The following is a 22,552-nucleotide window of genomic DNA, read 5'->3' as shown; positions in this document are numbered from 1 at the left end:
CCAAGATCACCGCAGACAGGGACTGCAGCCAAGAAATTAAAAGACGCTTGCTCCTGGGGAGGAAAGCTATGGCAAATCTAGACAGCATACTAAAAAGCTGAGACATCACCCTGCCAACTAAAGTGCGTATAGTCAAGGCTATGGTTTTCCCAGTTGCAATGTATGGCTGTGAAAGCTGGACCATAAGGAAGGTTGAGTGCCGAAGTATCGAGGCCTCTGAATTGTGGTGCTGGAGGAGACTCCTGCAAGTCCCTTGGACAGCAAGGCAATCAAACCGGTCAGTCCTAGAGGAGATCAACCCTGACTGCTCTTTAGAAGGCCAGATCCTGAAGATGAAACTCAAATACTTTGGCCACCTAATGAGAAGGAAGGACTCCCTGGAGAAGAGCCCAATGCTGGGAACAATAGAGGGCAAAGGAAGAAAGGGATGGCAGAGAATATGCTGCTGCATTAGCTCTGATAAAGTAACTTCATGATACTTAAAGTTCTTTATTTGTAGCTTGTATTGATTTTATTTTATAATTGGTAATTTACTTGTTAAGTTACTGCTTCATTGTTCTACAATCCACATGGAATAGTAAGTAAAGAAACACAGTATATAAATTATTAAACACCTCAGGAGGAAAAATTCACCACAGGTTCTCTTTCAACTTTAATAAGCACCATTACCAAAACACATGTACAAAACCTACTTTGAATATGTACAGACCTTGGCTGACTGATGGAGACATTCCATTTAAGGAGAAACTGTAGCAGACTTGAGCATGAAGCTTACTAGGGCCAGAAAACAGAGTCAGCATCCCCTGGACCAACAGAAAGATGAACAAGTAGCTCCTACAGCAAATCAAGCCAGAACTTTTCCTAGAGGCAAAAATGACAAAACTGAAGCCGCCATGCTTTTGGCACTTCATAAGAAAGCAAGATTCACTGTGCAAGACAATAATGTGAGACAAAGTTGAAGGCAGAAGAAGAAAAGGCAGGCCAAACAAGAGATGAATTGACTCCATAAAGGAAGACATCCCCTTGCATTTACAAGACCTGAGTAGGCTGTCAAGGACAGGCCATTTCAGAGGGCCTTCATTCATTGAGTTGCCATAAGTCAGAGATGACTTGACAGGTCATTACAACAACAACAACATGGCTACACCTTTGGGTATTAAGTCAGTCCTATGTACAGCTGGTGTAACTTCTTACAGTGACCCCAACTGTAACCTCCTTCTAGACTTTACTTTACTTTTAAGATTTATGTAGAAGCACTTTTTTTTCTTTTTCTTTTAGCAACCAACTATTCTTGCCAGTTCCTGGGCTCCAACAGGGTAAGGACAATGCTCAGCTTGGTTGAAAAGTACTTGATAAAAAAAAATCCTAATAGTATCATGTAAGTCAAACAGTCCATTGAGAGCTTGAATTAATTTGAATAGGAAGGTGCTTCAGGAAAACAATGTCTTTTTACATTTGATTTAGCATCTCTTCAATTTTCTGTATTATCCTTTTGACTTTTCAGTTCTGTTCAGAAGGAACTTGTATAAAATTCCTTTGTAAGGGATGCTTGCTGGAGTTATACGTGATAATGGTTGACTTCATCAATAATTATAATGACCTGCAGATGAATATTCTGCATTAGAGATGCATTTTATAAAGAAAATATTGTAATGAAGCAACTAATAAAACAATAATCACATTCTATAAGCTGCTTCCACAAAAACTGTATTAGTTCTGAATTACTCTGAGATGAACTTAGAAGAACTCACCCATCTTTATAGGAGTTGTTTTGATTTTTTTTTTTTTTTTTGCCAATCCTTGTACATTGTGGAAGGAAATCAGAAGTGGCATAATTTCTCCAAGCCAGACCTTACATTCAGTTTCTATTAGCCCTTGTTGAGCATTCCACCTCTTTTATATGGTGAACTGCAGAAGAGTTTGAGTGTTTAAAAAGCTCGCTCCTCCTGGGAGGTGTTGCTTAATGAATCCCCAAAACTGTTCTCTGAGTACAGGCTTGGAGAAGTTTACAAATATCTCTTTTTCCAAATGTGTAACATCAGAATCACAGCTCACAAAATACCACTGTTGTCTTATGAGCCCAAATGCTAAATCAGAAACAAAGTGCCACAGACAGGTAGCACCACAAAAAACTTGTGGTCATCTGTCTTAATTTAGATTCTGCCTTAAGTACAGCTGCAGTTATATGGATTTATAGGTTTTGGATTAAAGTGGATTTGGTCATAACAATTAGAGTGTATGAATATATATGCGTGCGCGCACACGCACACACTACCCTTTCAACTCTACATAATTATTTTATGCAATCATGCCTAATAAAAAGACTTGTTCCCATTTTCTAGTTCATCCTCCAACACCAACACTGCAATAATTCATCTATTGCTCTCCCTCTAAAATAGCACTTGAGAATTGTTATATCAGACCAATAAAATTCTGAATGCTAAAATGAATAAATGTGCAAGTACCAGTATGTACAAAAATAATTAACATTACATGATTTTTTCTAATTGCATGAAGAAAATGTACAAAAATTAATTTTGATTAAAATATAGAAATGTAATGGCTAGAAGTAAACGAAGGGGAACTTTGCATAAATGAAAAGGCAGGGAAGTAAATGAAGGGGAAATTTGCTTGTCTGCATTTCTCCATTACTGCAGGTGCACGCACTACCCTTCCATTTACTTTCCAGCCATTAAATTTGTGTGTATTTTCCAGTCCAAAATAATAGCAAAAATATTTCCAAAAGTTTAAAAAAAGCCCTTAGAAGATAGCCAAATGGGACAGAGTAAATGGGAAGTCAGCACTAGCAGTACTTAATACCTTCCCCTCCCTGTGGAGCCAATTCATTCCATCAAATGCAACTGCTTTTAGGGGGTGGGGATAAGAACTGCAGTTACTACAGCAGTATAACTGTCTTTAAAAGGAACTGTGAAAAGGGGGAAAATTAACATCTCTTTTTTGGAGTAGATGATAACTTAGGAAAAGGCTGAAAAGCTGTAGGACACTGAGAAATGACAGATGAACACTTAAATGCCAAAGGATCACACTGTACAAGAAGGTATTGCCCCCTCCCACATTTGGTACATTTTCCTCTTTGGCTTTTCCTCTGAATGTTTGGTGCTTCTGAATTGTGCTAGTTAGTCCTTCCTTTCTTTAATTATTATTCCCCCCACCCCTGTATTTCATGATTATGTGCAAATTATCCAACAGGCAACCTTATATTGTCAATTCGGTTGTACCTTGCCTAACCTGCTTGACTCCTGTTGGCAGTTGGAAGGAAGGAAGAAAATTGACCAGGCATGACTGCATCTTTAACAGCGCATTTGCAAAAGACCACCAAAAACCCCACTACAAGTGTGTAGTTTTGAAGGTCTCAAAAATAATAAAGTAGAGAACAAAAATGGTTAACACTCAGAGTGGGCAGGTGTCAGGATAAGGGGACAAAACAGTTTCTTCCACAAAGTCTCCCGGCATGTGTGCCTAAGCAGGCTGCGAAGAAGTGGCAAAACATCCTGTGGCAAACCCATTCATCTACTCAGTGAACAACTCAACCCTCTGTAGCTCATTTGCAGGGACTGCTAAGTGTTACATGTGAACTTGCACATCATAGACTTCAGACAACAATACATCTATATCTGTGCAATGTAAAACATTTTCTTTTTAAATGGTAGCTTTCAGAGCTTTAAGAGGCAATTAAATACATACAGCATTTCAATCCCTTACAAAATAATAGAAAAGATAGACAAGCAAGCATTCCAGTTACAGAAAAGGACAACAAAATTATCAGGAGACTAGCTCAGCTCCTTGACAAGAAAAGCTTACAGTGTTTGAGATTTTTTAACTTAGAAACTAGGAGACATGATAGATGTGTGTAAGATTATGCTGTAAAGGAAGTGGATTGATACATGTTTTCCTCCCTCTCTCATAATACCTTGGGTCATCAAATGAAGCCTAATTGTGGGAGATTCATGACGAGCAAAATGCAGCACTTCTTTCACATGACATGCATTAAATTACAGAATTCAGTAGTACAGGATGTGGTGGTAGCCACCACTTCAGAGAACTTTAGAAGAGGAATAAATAACCAAATTAATGGAGAATAAGGCAACCAGTAACTATACTATGCCTTGATTCAGAGTTAGCATTCCTCTGAACATGAGTTGTTACCAAACTACAGAGAAAAAAGGGGTGCTAGATAAGCCTGTCCTCCGATTTGGCAGAATTGTTCTTATGTCATATTCATACAGTATTCTAATTGTTAAACATTACTTCTAGTTCCTAGAAATTTAAGAAGCAATCTAGAAAGGCGTACACAAGAACTTGAATCTATGCAACAAGCATTTTGTCCTCTTTCCTGCAAAATCCCCATGAGTTTCTGTAGCACCCTTGATACAATGAGTGAAGCTACTGATCCAAAGGTCAATAGAAACTTATCCAAATAATTACTCAAATCATAACTAATACCATCCATTTGATTCTGCCTAATTTTACATTTTTCCTTTAGTCCACAAAGCCACACTTTAAAAAAAGAGAGAGAAAATCAAGATGCAAACAACATAGGAACCCATTATACTTAATTAGAAATGAAAGTTAGATATAGTAAATATGTAATAAATTTGGCAACCTTTGGGCTCCTCAGCACAGGTATTCTTGTGTTCTTGTAAATAGATATGCCTGAGGTGAGTAAAAATCACCTCCAGGCAACAAAGAACAACACAAATGCAGCAGCCACAATGTTCTGTTTTCTCAGAGAGGGAAATACAGGACTGCCATAACTGTTGCCTGTTGTTTCTTTCATCTGGCAGAGAGCAGAGTTAGACTAAAAACAACAACAGTGGTGAAACACACCAGGGTGCAATGGCCTCTTCCAATACAGTCCCTTTTTTTGCTGCTGCCACTATAGTGAGTATCCATTCTGGGAGTAAGAAAAGCAAAGCAGCAGACAGAAACTAACCAGAATGGGGGCAATGGATAAAACACCAGTTCCTTGTCAAAGTTAAAGTTTGAATTCAAAATGATAGGGAAGTAGCTGCAACAGCTGCCATCTTAGTTTGCTTTACTTAAGTTATCTCCCTACCCCACACCTTTCAATATTTTTATTAATTTCAATCCTAAAATATAATGAGTCTTTTGCTTAGTCCACTCATCAAGATTCTGATCCAATGTGTAAAAAATTGTGAAGCACATAAAGTGATCAGGTCACACAACTGCTGGATTCAAATCAATCTCCTCTCTTCTTTTCAGATATTAAAAGAAGAGCAGATTAACTTGTATTTGCTCAGTCCCAAGGAATCTGGGAAGGTATCCAGCATAAATAGATAGCCAACAGAAGAAGCTGCTCAGCTTCAGTTTAGGAAAACCCCTCCCTGCAAGGTCTTACAAGACTTTTATTCAGATTTCAGGCTAAAGTTGTGAAACAGTCCTTTAATATTTGTATCAGTGTTAATGAACTTTTATTTTTGTCTCCAACATTTCTCAATTTCTCACATGAGGAACAACTCCCAGATTAAATATATTATATAATACAGCGGCTCAGTACAAATGTGATACTGACATGCAGCCTTCACATTTATTATATTTCAATTCTGACATGCAGTCTTCACATGAGGAATTCTGGGCTTATTTGTTTGTTTAGATGGCTGAGTGGACAGAAACACACCATAATAGACAACAAGAAAGATGCCTTGTGCCTCAAACCAGAAAACAAAGGAAGTAAGATCAGGTAATATGAATTTAAATCCATTAGCTAGCTTATTCATCCTACTTTTACTAACTGAAGGAACGTCAGAGTAATACAAAGTTTCTTTTCTCAGTAGCCTGGAAAGTATGTCTGAACTTGAGCTATAGACTAAGTCTTGAATATGCCCCATATAACTGAACAAAGTGCTTTATGTAAATAATATTTATTAGGTTTCCCAGTCTCTCCTGAGAACTGGCATATCACCTGTACCTGAGATAGGAAAGCTGTGAAGCTACACCAGATTTTCCTATAGTAACACAAATAAAATACTTTTGTATGAACAAGGAACACAGTGACACTGTGAACTCTGGATAGATTTTTAACATGTGACAATGGCCAGGTTTGCACAACTGGAAAAGGATAAAATCTATGATAGCTTCATTTCCCCATCCTTGCATGCTGGTCATTCCCCACTTCATTTCCTTAATTATCTCTGCCAGATGGATAATAATAACAGATATTATCCAAACCTGTTGAGGTGGGCACTGGTAGTGGCTGAGACCATGCGAACCATGGGTTGTGCTAGGATTCTGGGATGGTTTGGAAGCCACCACCAATACCCACCCTCATTGAATTTGGGCAACCTGGCAAACTGTGGCCAGCATGAGTAATTATGGAAATAAGGCAGTGCGTAACTGGCATGTGGATGGCAGGAAAAAGCAGCTGTGGCTTTTTTTCCTTCCCTGATCACTCAAACCCAGTCAATGAATGTGTATGGTGAACAGCGTAAATATGCTGGGAACAGCGTAAACTTTTTTAAATGGAGAGCAGTATCCAAATATTCTAAAATAAATTCTAAAATTGATTAGGTCTGCAAACTGATATACTTGTTTGGGTAATAATGCTGAACCTTGATAAAACTAGTAATCTTGCACTCAGTGATGAAAACAACTAAACAAATGTTAGAATGTTACTGGAAACAAAAAGGGAAAAAAATGAAGATAAGGGGTTTACTAGAAAATAGTATTTACGTTAAAGGAAATGTTGAGTTACAGAACCACAGGAACAAAACCATGATACAACTGAATACCATGAGACAGACAAATAAATGCCTTTCCCAAAACCTTACAAGTATGTGCATATTTACCTTTTTCATATTCTCTATACAGGACAGAATTTGATGTAATCTTTTGTGAATCTTCTATCTTTAAAATATTCAGACAAGCGAGCAAAACAGCATCTTCAAGAAAAACTTTAAACACAATGTAATGTGAAGCTACATTCCAAAATTAAGAGACAAAATTGTAGCTTCAATTCTGCACTGGTACATATGGTTTAACTAAAATCAGAAAACCACAAATAAATAATTATTTTATTTTTGTAAGATTACAGAAGAGCAACAGGGAATGCATGCTTTCCTGGTGGATGACAAAAGCGAAGTAAAATTCCTATTAAATAAAACCTTACCAAGACTCCCTCCACTACCTAAATAGAGTACTTGCTCTACTCATATTCCGTTACCTAATAAAACAAAATTCTGAGTCTTTAAAGCAGTGGTGGGCAGAAAGTAGATCTCCAGATGTTTTGGAATTCAGCTCCCAGAACTGCTGCCAGCATGGCCAATGGTGAGGAAAGCAGGAAGGTAAAATTCAAAATAACTGGGGATCTACTTTTTGCTTACCCTTACTTAAGCAGTAAATTTCAAGAAGGGAAATCATCAGACAAAGAATCTCAAAGTTTCAAAATAAAAAATGTCTTCAGGGACTATGCCTAATTAAGCACATAAATAAGTAGTTATTGCTGTGCAATTTAGGCTATACATAAGTCTGAAGAAGGAGAAACAGACTAACTACTACAATATTGGCTTTCTTGTGAGATTAGTGAAGGTGCTTTACTCCATGCCTCTCTGTTTAGGGGTAAGATCAAGGTTTATTGCACAGCGATTTCTGTTCTACTGAACTACCTGAACAGGGAAACTGGGCAAGCAACCAGTCTGGACAACTCCTATAGGAAGGGAGAAAACATTTTTAGTCAGTCTTCCTATCTGCTAATATACATTTGTTAAAAATTGTGTCTGCTGATGCATTATTACCTTTTATATCTTACTGTCTTAATAGTATTTGTGATATAATCTGCTCATCTTTTAACCATCACAGTGCAATCCTCTTAATTTTATAAATAAATTCATCTCTTGTTAAAATTAACTTTATTTGAGTGTAATCCTATGGCCTCTTTGACAACATCTAGAGAGTCATAGGGTAATCTAGATTCCCAGATAGAAGGTCAAAGTCAGAATAGAGACTTCAAAGTTGGCATTCCATGCTCTGATTCCCTTCTCCATCCCAACCACAGCCAGTGCAGAAAGAACCACACCAAGACTGCAAAGGCAACTGTGAAGAGGGCTTGAAGAGGCCATTCTGGAAGGTGGGAGGGGTGCAGGCTAGAACCACTAAGATATGAAGTATCCTGCTAACACACCAGCCTCCTTCCCTTCCCCTCTGAAGCACATCAGGTGGATGGCTAAAAGAGCCATCTAGCTGAAATGCAGGGCAGAAGGTGCAGAGAAACAGAGATAGCCTCCACTACTTCTTCCATTCTACAGCAGACACTCTTAAGTCTCTGACAATGTGTCTTCAATGCTTGGAAGCCCCCAATCAACTTGACTGTGTCCTTTAATAAACTTTGTATCAACTATAATGAAACACTGGATAGGCTATTTCTGATACAAATAAAACAGCAACGCTAATATGCTTAGTAAACTAGTATTCAAGTGGAAGCATTTAAGATAAAGAATAGCAATCTATTTTGTATCTTTACATCTTGGAAAAAAAGGTTGAATTGTTAAAATTTCAATGACTAATTAGGCTAATCTTGAAAACCAACAAAACTAATATATTGTGAGTCCTTCTCAGCCATTTCAACATCAGTGATGTAGGCTATCTAGAAATGTTTGTATTCAAAATTTCTAACATCCTTCATCTATTGCAACCACATTCAGCACAGTTGGACTGTTATGTACCTTTACCTTTAATATTTCTTCTTCATTCCACCCACCAAACTTACAAATTACCGTATTTTTCACTCTATAAGATGAACCTGACCATAAGACGCACCTAGTTTTTAGAGGAGGGATCCATGGAAAGCTTCCTGATAATCACAGGCACATTCCCCATCACTTCCCCATGGGCTTCATTAAAAAACGGGTTGCCATTTGAAAACACACACCGACCTGTGATTAACAGCTCTCACCTGCACTGCAGGAGGGGGGCGGAGCAGGGCGCGCCAAGCGCATGCCGGCCAGGTGTGGTGCAGCCGGCCCGGCAGTGTGCCGGCAGTGGTCTTCCCGGCGGCGTGGCGGCGGCAGGTCTTCCCGGGTGGTGGGGGTGAGCACTCTGTCTCTCCGTGCGGCCAGTGGGTTAAAGGCCGCAGCTCCTCCTCCTCCGCACCGCTCCCCCTGAACGGCACAGCTCTCACCTGTGCCGGAGGGGGGGGTGGAGCAGGGCGCGCCGAGCACGTGCTGGCCAAGTGGTGCCACGTGGTGCAACCGGGCCGGCAGTGTGCCGGCGGTGGTCTTCCGGGCGGCACAGTGGCGGCAGGTCTGCCTGGGCGGTGGGGGTGAGCAATCCGTCTCTCCGTGCAGCTGGCAGGTTAAAGCCCGCAGCTCTTCCTCCTCCGCGGCAGGTCTTCCCGGGCGGTGGGGGTGAGCAGTCCGTCTCTCCATGCAACCAGCGGGTTAAAGCCCGCAGCTCCTCTTCCTCCGCACCGCTTCCCCTGAGCAGCACAGCTCTCACCTGCGCCGGAGGGGAGTGTGGAGCAGCGCGCACCGAGCGCTTGCCAGCCAGGTGGTGCCACGTGGTGCAGGCGGGCCGGCAGCGTCCCGGGTGTCGGGCACACACTCATTCACTCTATAAGACGCAGCCATTTCCCCTTACTTTTGAAGGGGGAAAAAGTGCAACTTATAGAGCGAAAAATACATTAATAGGCTATATGTAGGGATGTTGCGAACCATGTCAGAATCCATTCCTCCAAGCATTCAGTCTTCCTCTTGCGCTTGGCCCAGTCTTCCAAAGAAAGCCAATCTGGGAGGAAGTCCACGAATGCTTGCCAAGGCCTGGCTCCCCAACCAGCAACTTCCTTCCATGCCAGCATCAGCAGTCCCCAAAATATCTGTAGATGGCATGGAGGAGAGATGCTGCTGCTTTCCTAGCAGGTGCCCCAGAACCAGCCTTCTCTGGTGCTAGAGCAAGTGCTGCTACCAGTTAGAAGGCTGTTTTCCTGGTGGGTGCCCCATAACCACGTGTTCCATGACCAGCCTTCAGTGCAAGGAATGGCCACCATTTGAGGGGCTGCTCTGGTGCACATGTAGGCACAGCCTGTGCAGTGCATGGGACTGAGTGAGCATTCTGCGGGCTCTGAGTGCACTTGCAAGGAACTCAAACTCTCTGCTTCCACAAAGCAGACCAGAATCCAGGGAACTGAGCCCAGGGAATCCAACAGATTCCCAACAGCAGAAAGATTCCTTGCACATTCCTAGTTGTATGTGGCATTTTATATTATGCATACATACATACACTTCCTTAAAACCATTACCTGAAAATATGAGCTTTGAACTGGCTAATTTTACTGATACTGCATCCATTCAATCTGTTTGTTTTACTGTTACTCAACCTGTTACTTTAGAATGAAACCCTTTAGAAGCAAAGCCCTGACCTAAGAGGTTTCCAAGTCTTGTGAATGCTCTCTGCTGGGCTACTAAAGGCAGGACAAGCAAAATGATGGAAACAACTTTCACCTTCTCATCTTCCTTTTACAAAAGTTCTTCTAGACAGGCCTTTGAGATCATATAGAAGACAACACATTGCCAGGAGCTGGACCAAGGCCATAGGATTTCTCATATTCCAGCCCCTTCTCTCCTTTTCCCATCCACTGGAATACTATTGTTTCCTGCCTCTGGAGTCACATTTGTCAAGCTCAGGAAGCAGTCAACACAGTTCTTTTGTGAGGAGATGGGGAGGACTGGAACTCAAGAGTCTCCCTCCTGAGGTTATGACCATGTCGATACGCTTGGATGAGGACTCTGAACAATTCTTTGTTCCCTGAGACACTCTTCAGGGAGCATATGATTGTTCTCTAATTTTATGAAATACTACACTTTAAATGGAAAACATTGTTTCTAAAAGTGTAAAACTTTCCACACCACACCATTGAAAAAGCTACACATTTCCTTATTCAAGAGTAACTTCTAAAAATATAACTCATATAAGAAGTTTCTGCAAGTAATGACATGTTTCTTTTAAAAAATTTAAAATGAAAGTAGGTATGTCTATTCATAGATATAAACTTATTAGTAAATACCTGCATAATTCCATTTACAGTTTTATTCATGAATTGCATGCACCAACCAGTGTTGCAAGCACTTCTAAAAATGACTTCAAAATATTAGGTGGAAGCATTTGACTTTGCAAACAGCATACAAGTACCATGTCTTTTTTTTTTTTTTTTGGCTCACAAAAACACACTAGATCTTATTTTCGGGATAGGTCTTTTTTATTTTATTTTTAATGTGTACAACAATCCACACTTATTCATGTACAACAGCATGAATACATGTACATTTGGTATCACTGTGCCTGTGAAAGGGGCCAGCGCTATAGAGGAAGCGTCGGCTTACAAGTTAAAGTTAAGTTAAAAAATAAAGTTTAAAAAGGCTCTTCATGTTCCCCACTGGCCCTGGGAATAAACACAGCTAGGTCTTATTTTCAGGGTAGGTCTTATTTTCGGGATAGGTCTTATTTTGGGGAAAACACAGTAGGAGCAGCAACGAAATGCTAAGGTGGAGATGTTCATGTTTGGGGTTTCAGCCAACCAGTCATGCCCTCTTCCCAGATAATCCATTCTATTCCCATTATTCTTCATCTCCCACAGAATCAGCATTTCATGTCCACTAGGCAGGCTTGATTCTCATTTTGTTGTGTCTGAATTTCCTTCTTAAAGTCTGTTCTAAACTTACTGTTACTTTTATATATTTCTCCAAACTTTCCAAGTCCCCCAAACCTGCTGACTCAGATACATGAAGAACAACACTTGGTGAAGAGAGATCTCTATTACAATATATGAGAGATGAGACCTACAACAGAAAATTAGAGTGGAGGGTGTTTCTGTTCAAGGTACTCTTATTCTATTTCCTTCCCCCTCCATTTACCGCATCAGCATTCTACACTCATCAGCACTGTAAGCGCTTAGAGATTAAAAAAAAAGTACTTAGGCTTCCCCAAGTCTGCTGAAAACTGCTCCCTCCTGTAGGGATGGTAGTATTCTGGTCACATGACTGACACATGAGAGAATTCAGGTTGCTATTAGTATATACATATTTTTAAAAAGTGTTTCAGGTGAGATCTAGCCATATATATATATGTATAAACTACTGAATTAAAAATACAGTCCCCAAATACTTGCAACATTTGTCATTAATTTATTACACATAGAATGCATGAATACCTTATCCGAAAGCTGATTCTGCTTGGGAATTCTTAAGGCAGTCCTTCCTAAATTGATGCCCTCCAGTTGCTTTGGACTATACCTCCCAGCATGCCTGATGCCTGGCAATGCTGGCTGAGCCAATAGCAGCTGAAATCCAAGACTGGTTAGGGAAGGTTACTTCAAAGTGCTAATTTAAATGGTTTTCCAAGACACTTCCAGATCACAAAAAGATCTGAGTGCAACTGATGGCTAACTTACTAATACACATTAACCTATTAACAGAGTTGGATGTTCTATCAAGTCTGGATCCTTTCATAAACTGTATCAGGCAGTTATTAAAGACTACAGATAGAATACAAAGTTTTACAACAGGACTCCCTCCCTTCTCTCCTCTGTAGTCTCACATGATCCTCAAAAATCTTGATCAGAGGTCCTCAACCCCCCAGAGGAGATTTAGAGGGCACATGGGAGAAGAAGAAAAAATGAGGACTCTTTCCCTTCTAATTTTGTGAGCAGAAATCCTTCACTGCAATTCATTCAACATGTCTTTCTTGGAGATTAGCACACTGACTGAGCTTCTGATCAATGGGACTCCTGCTTAAAAGGTTTTTTTGAGCACATAGGAATTCCAATTCAGCAGGAAAGAACCTGGTGCCCTCCAGATAGTTTGGACTACAGCTCCTGTAAGTCCCAACCAGTGTGACCAACAATGGAGAATAATGCAAGCTGCAGTCCAAACTACCTGGAGGACACCAGGCTGAATTCCCTTTTCTCTGGACAACAGCAACTAACGGAGTGAAATTTCAAGACCGAGCACATAAGAAATTAAACACTGAATCACTTTTGAATTCTAATCCACAAAGGTAATATGGTAATCAATAATAAAGTTGTCAATTCAGGTAATAAATAGAAAACTAAATAACAGCAAATCTTTAAAAAGCTTACTGCTCTGTATCTGAATTGGACAGTACAGCAAACTAACACCCAATATATTTTAATACTTTCAAATGATACAGATGTAGGAGCAAAGCTTCTAAGGGTTATGATAATATTTAACAAAGATGTAACAGAAAGTATAATTGCAGTTCAAAACAGGAATAAAAAGACTATCCAGTGACAGAACTCAGACACGAATTGTTTAGTACAGGAAAAGAAAACCTGCACCCACCCCACTCCAGATGTTATACCATACATCTTGTCTACCCAAGCCAATATTGCCAATGGCAAGGTATGCAGGGAACAGGGGTACAATGACATTCAGAGGTATTCTACTTCAGCACAGTAATTTATAAAAATTCACACTTTAATTGTGCATTGAGCAAAGCTGGCACCAAACACAGAATGCCTACTGCACACACTGAAACATCCCAGCACAGTTTGGATGGACAGATCCCCTATCAAGAAAGAAAGGCATTGCAACAGCTGAAAGTTATCTGCTGAGAGAGAGGACAAGATATACAAATGTGAACCCTTGTTTTACAAGATGAAGATTGATGTAAACTAGAACTTGAACACATTTCTTGCTGATATGCCAGCAATCTCTAGATGCATCACAAGACACATCCACAAAGCATTTCTATCAGAGAGTCACTGATCTTGACTACACAGTGCTGAATCTGCTAGACTACAGCTAGGAGGAAATAGATAGCATTTTATATATTTATATGATTATGTGTATCCTGCCACAGCCTTTCCACCAAAATTGACCACAAAGAGATCATCTAAGTGCCTTATTATTATATCATACCTTAAGTATGCAAACCTGTGCTACAATGTAATTAAATAAATAACAGTTCAAAAGGTACTTATTCAGCCATAAATGTATGTTGGCCAAATGGTTTTGATTGCATTGGTTATTGAACAAATATTTATTACATGCTTGTTGTATGCTTCTTTTAAGGGACTCTGGGCTATGTACATGTTCTTCCTTCCTCTTACCCCAGGAACCCTACTGATGGTGACTGGTGGAAAGGCATCAAATGAGTTTCATAGCTGGATTTGAACCCTCCTCTTCTTTCTCCTAGATCAGAAAATAGGACTTCCTGTTCCTAGGCCAGTTTTTCTATCCATTTGGTGGAAACAGCAGCTAGTTTTCTTCTTGCTGGAAAACAATTAGTATCTTGCCACTAAAATGAGCTTTCTGCATGAACTTATTTATGAGTTCTTGCATATCCCTTTTCATTTGCCAGCCATCTTGAAAAATGATATCATGGGCATATCTATCCAAGTTATGTGCATTCCTTCATGGGCCTTATGCCCATATACACTTCAGGATTCCATGCACTACTTAAAAAAAGATTCCTATGATAGATCCTGGACTTTTAAGGATTATATAAACTAAACCTATCCCTTATATGAGCAATTCCTTACATAAGTTGTATCAAGATTTGGATTGCTGCTCTAAGAACCTGATATAAAAATGTATTAAATGTATTTACTTTATTAAACACAACTGTACTAAAATTTCAGAGATTTGTAATTCTATCTTTAGCTTTCAATCATTTACCAAACAGACTGATACCTCAGTCATTCAGAACTTTGCTATATGCAAAAAAATCAAAACAACAAGGCCACTTTTAAAACATTTATTAGTATTTCCCCAAGTAATTCAGTTATGGCAATAACAGGAAATTATGAAACTTTAACACATTAAAGCAAGTACAAATTAAGTGACTTAATTATTATAATGATTTTGCTTATACCACAAAATGGGGGAAATTTTCAATGCTTATCATTTTAAAATCAACCAGAGAGAGATTAAAAATACTCAAACTGAATACAAAAAAAAACTGTTCTAAAAATATAATATCACACTGTTTGCAAAAAATATAACTGTCTTACATAAATATACCAAATGCTTAAACTTAGGGGCCATTGTTTAATGATAAACTACAGGACTTGTGCTTTAACGTAATACACAAATGTTCGATGAGGAGCAATGTGTCAGATTACATCTTTATTGGTACCTGTTATTGGTACCAGTTGTTAAGCGACGTTGTATCACAGCTGCAGTAAACTTAGGTCTCAAAACAAAGGGTCAGTGCAATGAATTCTGCACAAGCAGCCATAATTGTGATGTTACAATGCTATACAATTTACCTGGAAGTAGAACTTACTCCAGAATAAATATGCATAGGCTTGTATCTTCCCAGACGCAGATCTTGTGCAATACATAATAATAATTACAAACACACTTAACCATGAAAAATCCAGAATTCAGAACCCACTGACAAACTATGAGTTCTTTTTCTGGGTTGCTCATGATTAACAACCCTTAGTCAAACTCAAATGCAGTGTTTGCATGTGAGAACAGCTCAAAATTCAGTGACAACCCATACACAATGTGTCAATGAGAAGCTGATTTTAATCTGCAATAACGCCACAGAGGTTTACACACACCAGTAGTCCCCAGGTTACGGACAAGTTCCATTCCTGAGACTGTCCTTAAGTTGAATTTGTATGTAAGTCAGATCACGTGAGTAAACCAAATGCATTTATTTTACCTTTCTATGCATATAAAACAAATACTTTCATATTCACTAAAACATCTTAAAAATGCTACAGCATTGTAATAATTATAATAATACAGTAATAATAAAGTAACTACCGGTACTGGAGGGGGGTATGTACATGTGTAGGTATACAGTATTGAAAAAAAAATGTAACTTGCCTCATATACTTGGCTTGATGTATGTTTGAGTTTCATTCTCTGTCTGTCTTTAATCTTAATGTAAATTCAACAGAAAATAATCTTTAAAAGTGACTTATTAGTCCCTCATTATCTTCCAAAATTCTCTGATAATGGGCTGCTAGGGCAATACAGTACAGTGCCAGCTTATTACAATCAAACCACTTTAATTCATGGCAAATTAGTTTCAATGGGTCTGTGTACAGGGACAAAGCTGGCTAAGCATTTGCTGAGCTTCCGCTTCCAGTTCCAGTTCCTGATGGAGCACAAGGCTTATGTGGAAGGGGAGGCAAATGTGTTGCCTGATGTGTTGCAGAGTTTGTTGCAGAAGGAGAAAAACACTTGGTGTAAGGAAATAAGTTTCTGTGACTATCTCTAAGGAACTACACACCCACTGAGATGCATCACCAGATGCATGGTGTAGTTCCCTAGAAATAACCATGATTATCTCCAGTAGAAAGCTGTGAATAACTCTAGCAAATTTCCACCTCTAGCAAAAAGCCATGAATTTCTCTAGAGAACTATGCAGTTATTAATGACATATCGCCAAACACACTGCATAGTTCCCTAGAGATATTCACAACTTTTCTCTAGAAATATTCATATACGGTTTATGGCAGTTCGCACATTCATAAGTACAAGTTGTTCATAAATTGAAAGTTCCTAACTTGGGGACTACCTGTACACTGGTAAAGCAATAATTCATTTTCATAGAACTTGAAACTGGTTACAAGAATTTCAACCATGCAAACAAGTCACAGGGTACCACTAGATCCCTCAGATCATAACACTAACATTCTATTAGCATATAAAGAAATGGTATGAGGTCAGAGCAGAGGAGGCAGTAGGCAAAGCAGATCACCTCATAACCTGTTTCAGCTGGACCATGTTTCCAGGGGCCATTAACACAAACTACATTATGAGAAGAATTCTTATACGTTTTATATCTTAATACTGCTTAGTCTTTTTATTAATGAATCTTTCTGCCATTTGCAAGCCATGTTGCAAGGATATATATCCTGAAAGGGAGGATATATATAACTGCAGTACTAAGTTGTTGTTGTTTTCACATGACATCAAGTTGTTTTTGACTTATGGTGACTTTATGAATGAAAACCTTCCAGACTCGCCTATTCACGACAGTGTTGTTCAGCTCATGTAAATGTAATAACAAATATTTTAGGATTAAAATATTTTGACCATTATTTATTCTTATTAACCTAGAATAACCCAAATAAGCAAAGAATTTTCAGCTGAAACTATTAATATAGAACACTACTAAATTATCTATTTGAGATGTGTAAGATGGGTAGCACCTCTCAGTAATGGATACATGGAGCAAAAATATTTCAAATAAAGTTTCAAAATTCATACTTTTCTAAATCTTTTATTTATCCAAGTTTCTAAAACTGGCAAAATTATGTTCTAATGTGATTTAAAAATATAACATTTTATATTTATAAGAAAAAAGACAAGGAACACAAGTAACAAATATTCATATGTTAATCATGCCAGTCTTCACCTTTCCAACCATTCCAAATGACGTCACTAAACTGCAACACTATGTATACCAACTTAGAAGTCCCACTTAAAAAATAGGGCTTACTTCTCAGTTAATGTGACTAGGATTCAGGTTATATAGCTGCAGCCCTTAGCTGACTAGCTTAGAAGTTTCATTGAATTAAACTTCACTTATCTCAAAGTAAAGACAGAACTGGAGCGCAAATAGCACATCCTCTAGTAATTTCAGTCCAAGTCTTGTAGCAGAGCAAAAATAAACTCAATGAATGAAATACAGTATTCTGTATATAAACTATGCCACTCTAAAAAGATCAAACCATCCCTTGGCAAACTTATTAACTGTAGGTTCACCACAAGAAATTAAGTTCTCTGTATGTTACATAAAACATTACCTAATACTTTCAGATACACCCCAATTTGCCAACAAATTGTGCCACCCCCCAAAAAACAGACATGAAGGAAACAAATGCACTCATCCCCAGCAAGAGATTTAAATACAACAACTTTCATGTTCCATGTGACTATTTTTGAAAATGAAGGTGTTCCAAAAGTAAAACTCCCCATTTGAAAATGACTTGCAACCTCTAGTGCAACTGGGGCAAAAATTACCCTCTTATCACAGAATGAAAAACCATACGGACAGACAGATGTGGTAAGCCGCCCCGAGGCTTCGGCGAATGGGGCGGCATAAAAATGTTTTAATAAATAAATAAATAAATAAATGTCAAATTCCATCTCAGGAAGCCACTGAATAGCACTTTTAATTCTTCCTTTACAGAAGCATGAAGACCAACATATTCTATCAGCCACTGAATAGCACTTTTAATTCTTCCTTTACAGAAGCATGAAGACCAACATATTCTATCAATCAATAAACTAATCAGGGATGTAAACTGATTTTATACAAGAATTTTCTATGAGATATATTGAACCAGCATGAAGTTGAACCACCATGCCTTTGTCAAATGTACCATTTCAGTTTGAATGGTTTTGGCTAGAGATGTGAAGGGACAGGGGAAAAAAAGAAAAAGGACTGTGTGTCCCCCTTTTTTGCAGGCTATCATATTTTTAGCTCTAGCAACATCCTATTACAAGTTTTTCAACAAAAAAATATTAAAGACTAAATTTTTCTAGCACAAATATTCCTTTCCACAGATATAAAGGTACTAGAAGATTTAAGATCAAGACTGCGATACCAAAAGCAGTGTAGTCACCCACCAATGCGTAATTGTAAGCTAAGAAATAACCATTATTTACTACCCTGCCCCCATATTAAGCCCAGAAACAGAGGCAGTATATCAGAAAGCAGTGTTTGTAATGCTTGCAATTTCCTTATCAGTTCCATGCTTTAAATACTAAATCAGACCCAAAGGATACATTCACCCCTGTATTTCCCTGGTACAAACAATACAGATGACAATGTTTTCTGGTTCCTACTAAGCATTAGCTTAAATGCACCTTGGAAAAAGCAACTGGAGCAAAAGCAGCATGTACCATCATAGTTTAAGATTCTTCCTGTTTATCAGTTCAAGTAGTATATAATTTACAGTTCTGACAAGGATAGCATCAGACTCCAGAGAATGTCAAATTTGCAATTTTTAGAACAGTTGCATATAGTACTATTGCAAACTAACATTATGGATTCTTTCCAGGCAGGGCTTATCATGCCATCATTCACCATGCCTCATTCGAGGAATTTTACAGGTGGCCTAATCTTCTACTTGTAACTGTTCCACTGTTTTCCCAAAGTTGGTTAACAAAAGATGCCTTTTAACCTCACTGTCTAGAGCAATCTATATTTACATAAAAAAGAGACTCCTTAAGGAAAAACAAATAGTCTCAAAATTATAAGCACATTATGAACCAGCTCCCATCTGATAGCACCAACTTAACTGTTCCATTATCTATAACAAAGAACTCAATAATACTATGTCATGTTATAAGGGACAGATCTCAGGATTATCATGGATCCAACAACTATTCAACAGGAAAGTACTAAAGGTTCCCAAATTCCAGCAAGTTACTCCACTCAGCAGCTACATCTTAGAATGATTATCAGCACAGAAATCAGATCTTGCATATAAGCCGTCTTTTCCACATCTTTTCTAGCACCTTATAAGTCCTGTCTTATCCATTCAAAAAAACACATTACAGCCCTCAAAGAACTACTGATGAACAACCTAGTCTGAAATTGCACAAGAACTCTGAGTTGCTCAGTTAGCTGTCTAAATCTTCTCTTTAAAAAGTCATTGGAGCTTAGAGGAAGTGCTTGGCCCCAAATGGTTTTCTGGCCTGATTATGGTATTATTAATTCCCCACTATCCCAACTGCATTACTTGCCTGATGGTGAATCATTCTGGAAAATAAACCAGAACTACATAATTTGAGACATTACCAGAGTCACCCAGTTGTGACTTACTCTGATTTTTAAATTCTGCAAGCCTACCATTTAGGGACTAAGGGACTTACTTGGGAAGAAGCTATACTAAATTCAATAGAACTTAATTCTAAGTCAATGTATCTAGGAATGTTCTATTAATCTATGGTTTATATATTCTTAAACAGCAATCCAAATAAAAATGACAAATAGCAGATCACAACATGCTTTCTCTTACCATAACATGATCAAGCTACTCTACTCCTGATGCTTTGCTCCACAGGGTAGGGAGGGGGAAATCTAAGGAGTAGCCCCTCCAAATTCACAAATACACCAACCATGCCAAGCAATTAACTCATTTTAATGTCAGAAAAACCAGATCCATATAGCTGATGAATACATAAACACATTAAATGTATACCCACTAAGCCAAACACAATAGTTACAGTATTTTTAAATCACAATACTACAAATATTTGGGTTGCTCCTATTTAGACTGAAGCTTCACATTTTAAAATGCAGAACAATTCTACTCTTATATGTATTTCCGCAACATTTTCATTTCTTGTCTTAAAACTAGTTGCTTTCATTAATATTGCTGATAAGACCCAGCATGCCAGCAGTTCAATACATGTATGCTACTATTTTATACTGGGAAGAAAGCCAGGTAGACACTACACTCTTAAGTAAAATATCTAACATGTAAGAGTCCAAATGTGTGTAGACGCTGCCTTTGCATAAAGTCAACACCCCAACCCCACAAAAATTTAAAACTTGAAAAAATAAACTTGCCAAGAACAAAACATGTACGCTTTAAAGTATGTTTGAATTGCAACAAAGCAGCACTTTTAAAAGAACATTTATGCCCAGCCTAAACATTAAGATGTCACAAGACAATGATACCAGTTCTCAAAAGAAAATAGAGATATCAAATGATTCAGCATTATCCCCCTTCTAACTATGTGATAACAGGTAAAATTGTCCAGAAAATTAAATTGTCATTTCTAGGCATTGTGGCTCTTGACAGTGCCTTATAGGCAAGCAACTAAACGTGCCACAGGTTGATGCAGTTTATTCATAACTCTACAAATGCAATATTCTACTTTAGAAAATCAAGAAAGACAAAACACTCTTGACACATGAATAGAATTTACCTATGCAGCTATTAAGCCTTACACTTCAGCTGATGAACATATTCATCCCTACTATTTATTTCCCTGTTTACCTCCTCCCACCCATTTCTTTCTCCTCCCTGTCCGGCCATCTTGGGCAGACAGGAGCAGCCATTACTTAACTAAATGACAGGACCAATAACTTTTTACTGAAACAAGCTCCCTTTTTTCATACTCTGGTGTGCTGCAGCAACCTGTACTCTACTCCCTAATAAAACAGTAGGATGAGAAAAGCATCCGCGAGAGCAAACAAGCCACTCAAGGAAAATGCATTGAAAGAAAGTAAACAAAACATTTGGAGACTGGCACCCAAAAGTGACACGCCATGGAAGGAACCACGTCTCTTTGATACCCCTTCTTCCTAGTTATATGAACCGAGTTAAGGCAATTCAGTTCCGCCTGGCTTTTTTTCCTCCCAGCAACATGGATGAGTGAAAAGAATAAAACGGGGAGGGGGAGAGGTCCAGGGCGGCCAATGGCAAATAAGGAACGCTTGATCTCCCGACTATATTGAAGGAGTTGCTCCCAGCTGGGCAGATTCGGGCCTGAAGGGCAGGCACATTCTGTCCTACTTTTTTGGACAAAGCCCAGAAAGTGGCCCAGAGGCGCTTTCCACGCCACGCATCCCTCTTCGCCTTGCTGGGTGCCAGAGAAAAACGGAGCCGATCTTGCCAGGAAAGAGATGGTAGGTCGCAGGGCAGCTCGACTAAAGTCCTGACGAGTCTTACGGGCGCGATGTGACGGTTTAATTCCTCTGCTCTCCTGCACGCACACGCGCGCGCACGCACACACACACACGCGCGCACACACACGCACACACACACGAGGGAGGGGAGGGTGGCTCCCTCGTCGGTTGCCTCCTCCCCCACCCCAGTCCCCTTACCTTTAACAGCAAGGCCTTCGTTCTGGCGCCATCTTCATGAAGCCTCAGAAATCCGAAGAGTCGGCTGCAGAAGGGGAAACCAGGAGAGAGAGGGGGAGATTGAGAAAAACAGCCACGTTCGTGGAGTCCCCCACCCCACCCCACCCCACCCCGCCTCAAACAGACCGCTTCACTCGCTCCCTCTCTGGCGCTGGCAGGGCAGAGCCCGCACCCCGGCCCAAGAGCACCAGCACACTCACACTCGCTCGCTTTCTCTCACGCACACACACACACACACACGGGCGCTCGAAAAGCACGGGCGGGCGGCCGGGCGGGCAAGCAAGGGAGAACACCGGGCGAGCCGGATCACAGAGGCTGCCGTTCGGGTACCTGTCGAGGCCAGAGAGGACTTCTCTTTCCTCCGCTGTCAGGCTGGCGAAGTCCTCCTCGCTCTGGCCGCTCGCTTTCCCCGCCGCCATTTTCTTTTCCTCATCACCGAAAGAAGCAGCAGAGGCGGCGGCGGCGAGCGACACTCCACACGATTTCATGGAAACGCAACGTAATTAACTCACGATCGCAAGGGCCCCCCCTCCTCCCCGCGCGCCCCCAACGCCCCCCCCAGTGCCGGGCGGGGCGGGGTGCCCGACACACACACACCACCACCACCACAACTTTTATTACAACAACAACAGCCGGCAGGGAGGGGAGGGAGAGGGAGGCGGGGGGAAGCCCCGCTGCTCGGAGGAGGAGGAGGAGGAGGAGGGAGGGAGGG

The 22,552-nt window shown here is 39.8% G+C and overlaps 1 protein-coding gene across 3 annotated transcripts in view; it reads right to left on the bottom strand.

The window, feature by feature from the left end:
* KDM6A (lysine demethylase 6A) overlaps window positions 1–22,350 on the bottom strand; it is a 139,648-nt gene extending 117,298 nt beyond the window's left edge. The window contains exons 1-2 of one of the 3 annotated variants that reach the window (XM_044442763.1): window positions 22,171–22,350; window positions 21,802–21,865 (exon numbers count right to left, since the gene is read on the bottom strand). In XM_044442763.1, the coding sequence (XP_044298698.1) occupies window positions 21,802–21,865; window positions 22,171–22,328 (222 nt within the window). In that variant the 5' untranslated portion in view covers window positions 22,329–22,350. Of the gene's footprint in view, window positions 1–21,801; window positions 21,866–21,966; window positions 22,022–22,170 lie in introns of those variants that run through there. The other 2 variants (XM_044442764.1, XM_044442765.1) reach the window with 2 other exon arrangements.
* Between the last annotated feature and the right edge of the window lie 202 nt (window positions 22,351–22,552).

This window comes from Varanus komodoensis, unplaced genomic scaffold (genome assembly GCF_004798865.1).
Source record: "Varanus komodoensis strain SLA01 unplaced genomic scaffold, ASM479886v1 scaffold4, whole genome shotgun sequence".
In the NCBI taxonomy this organism is placed as follows: domain Eukaryota; kingdom Metazoa; phylum Chordata; class Lepidosauria; order Squamata; family Varanidae; genus Varanus; species Varanus komodoensis.
The sequence above is the reverse complement of the archived record's forward strand: the minus strand, read 5'-3'. Positions and strand labels throughout refer to the sequence as shown.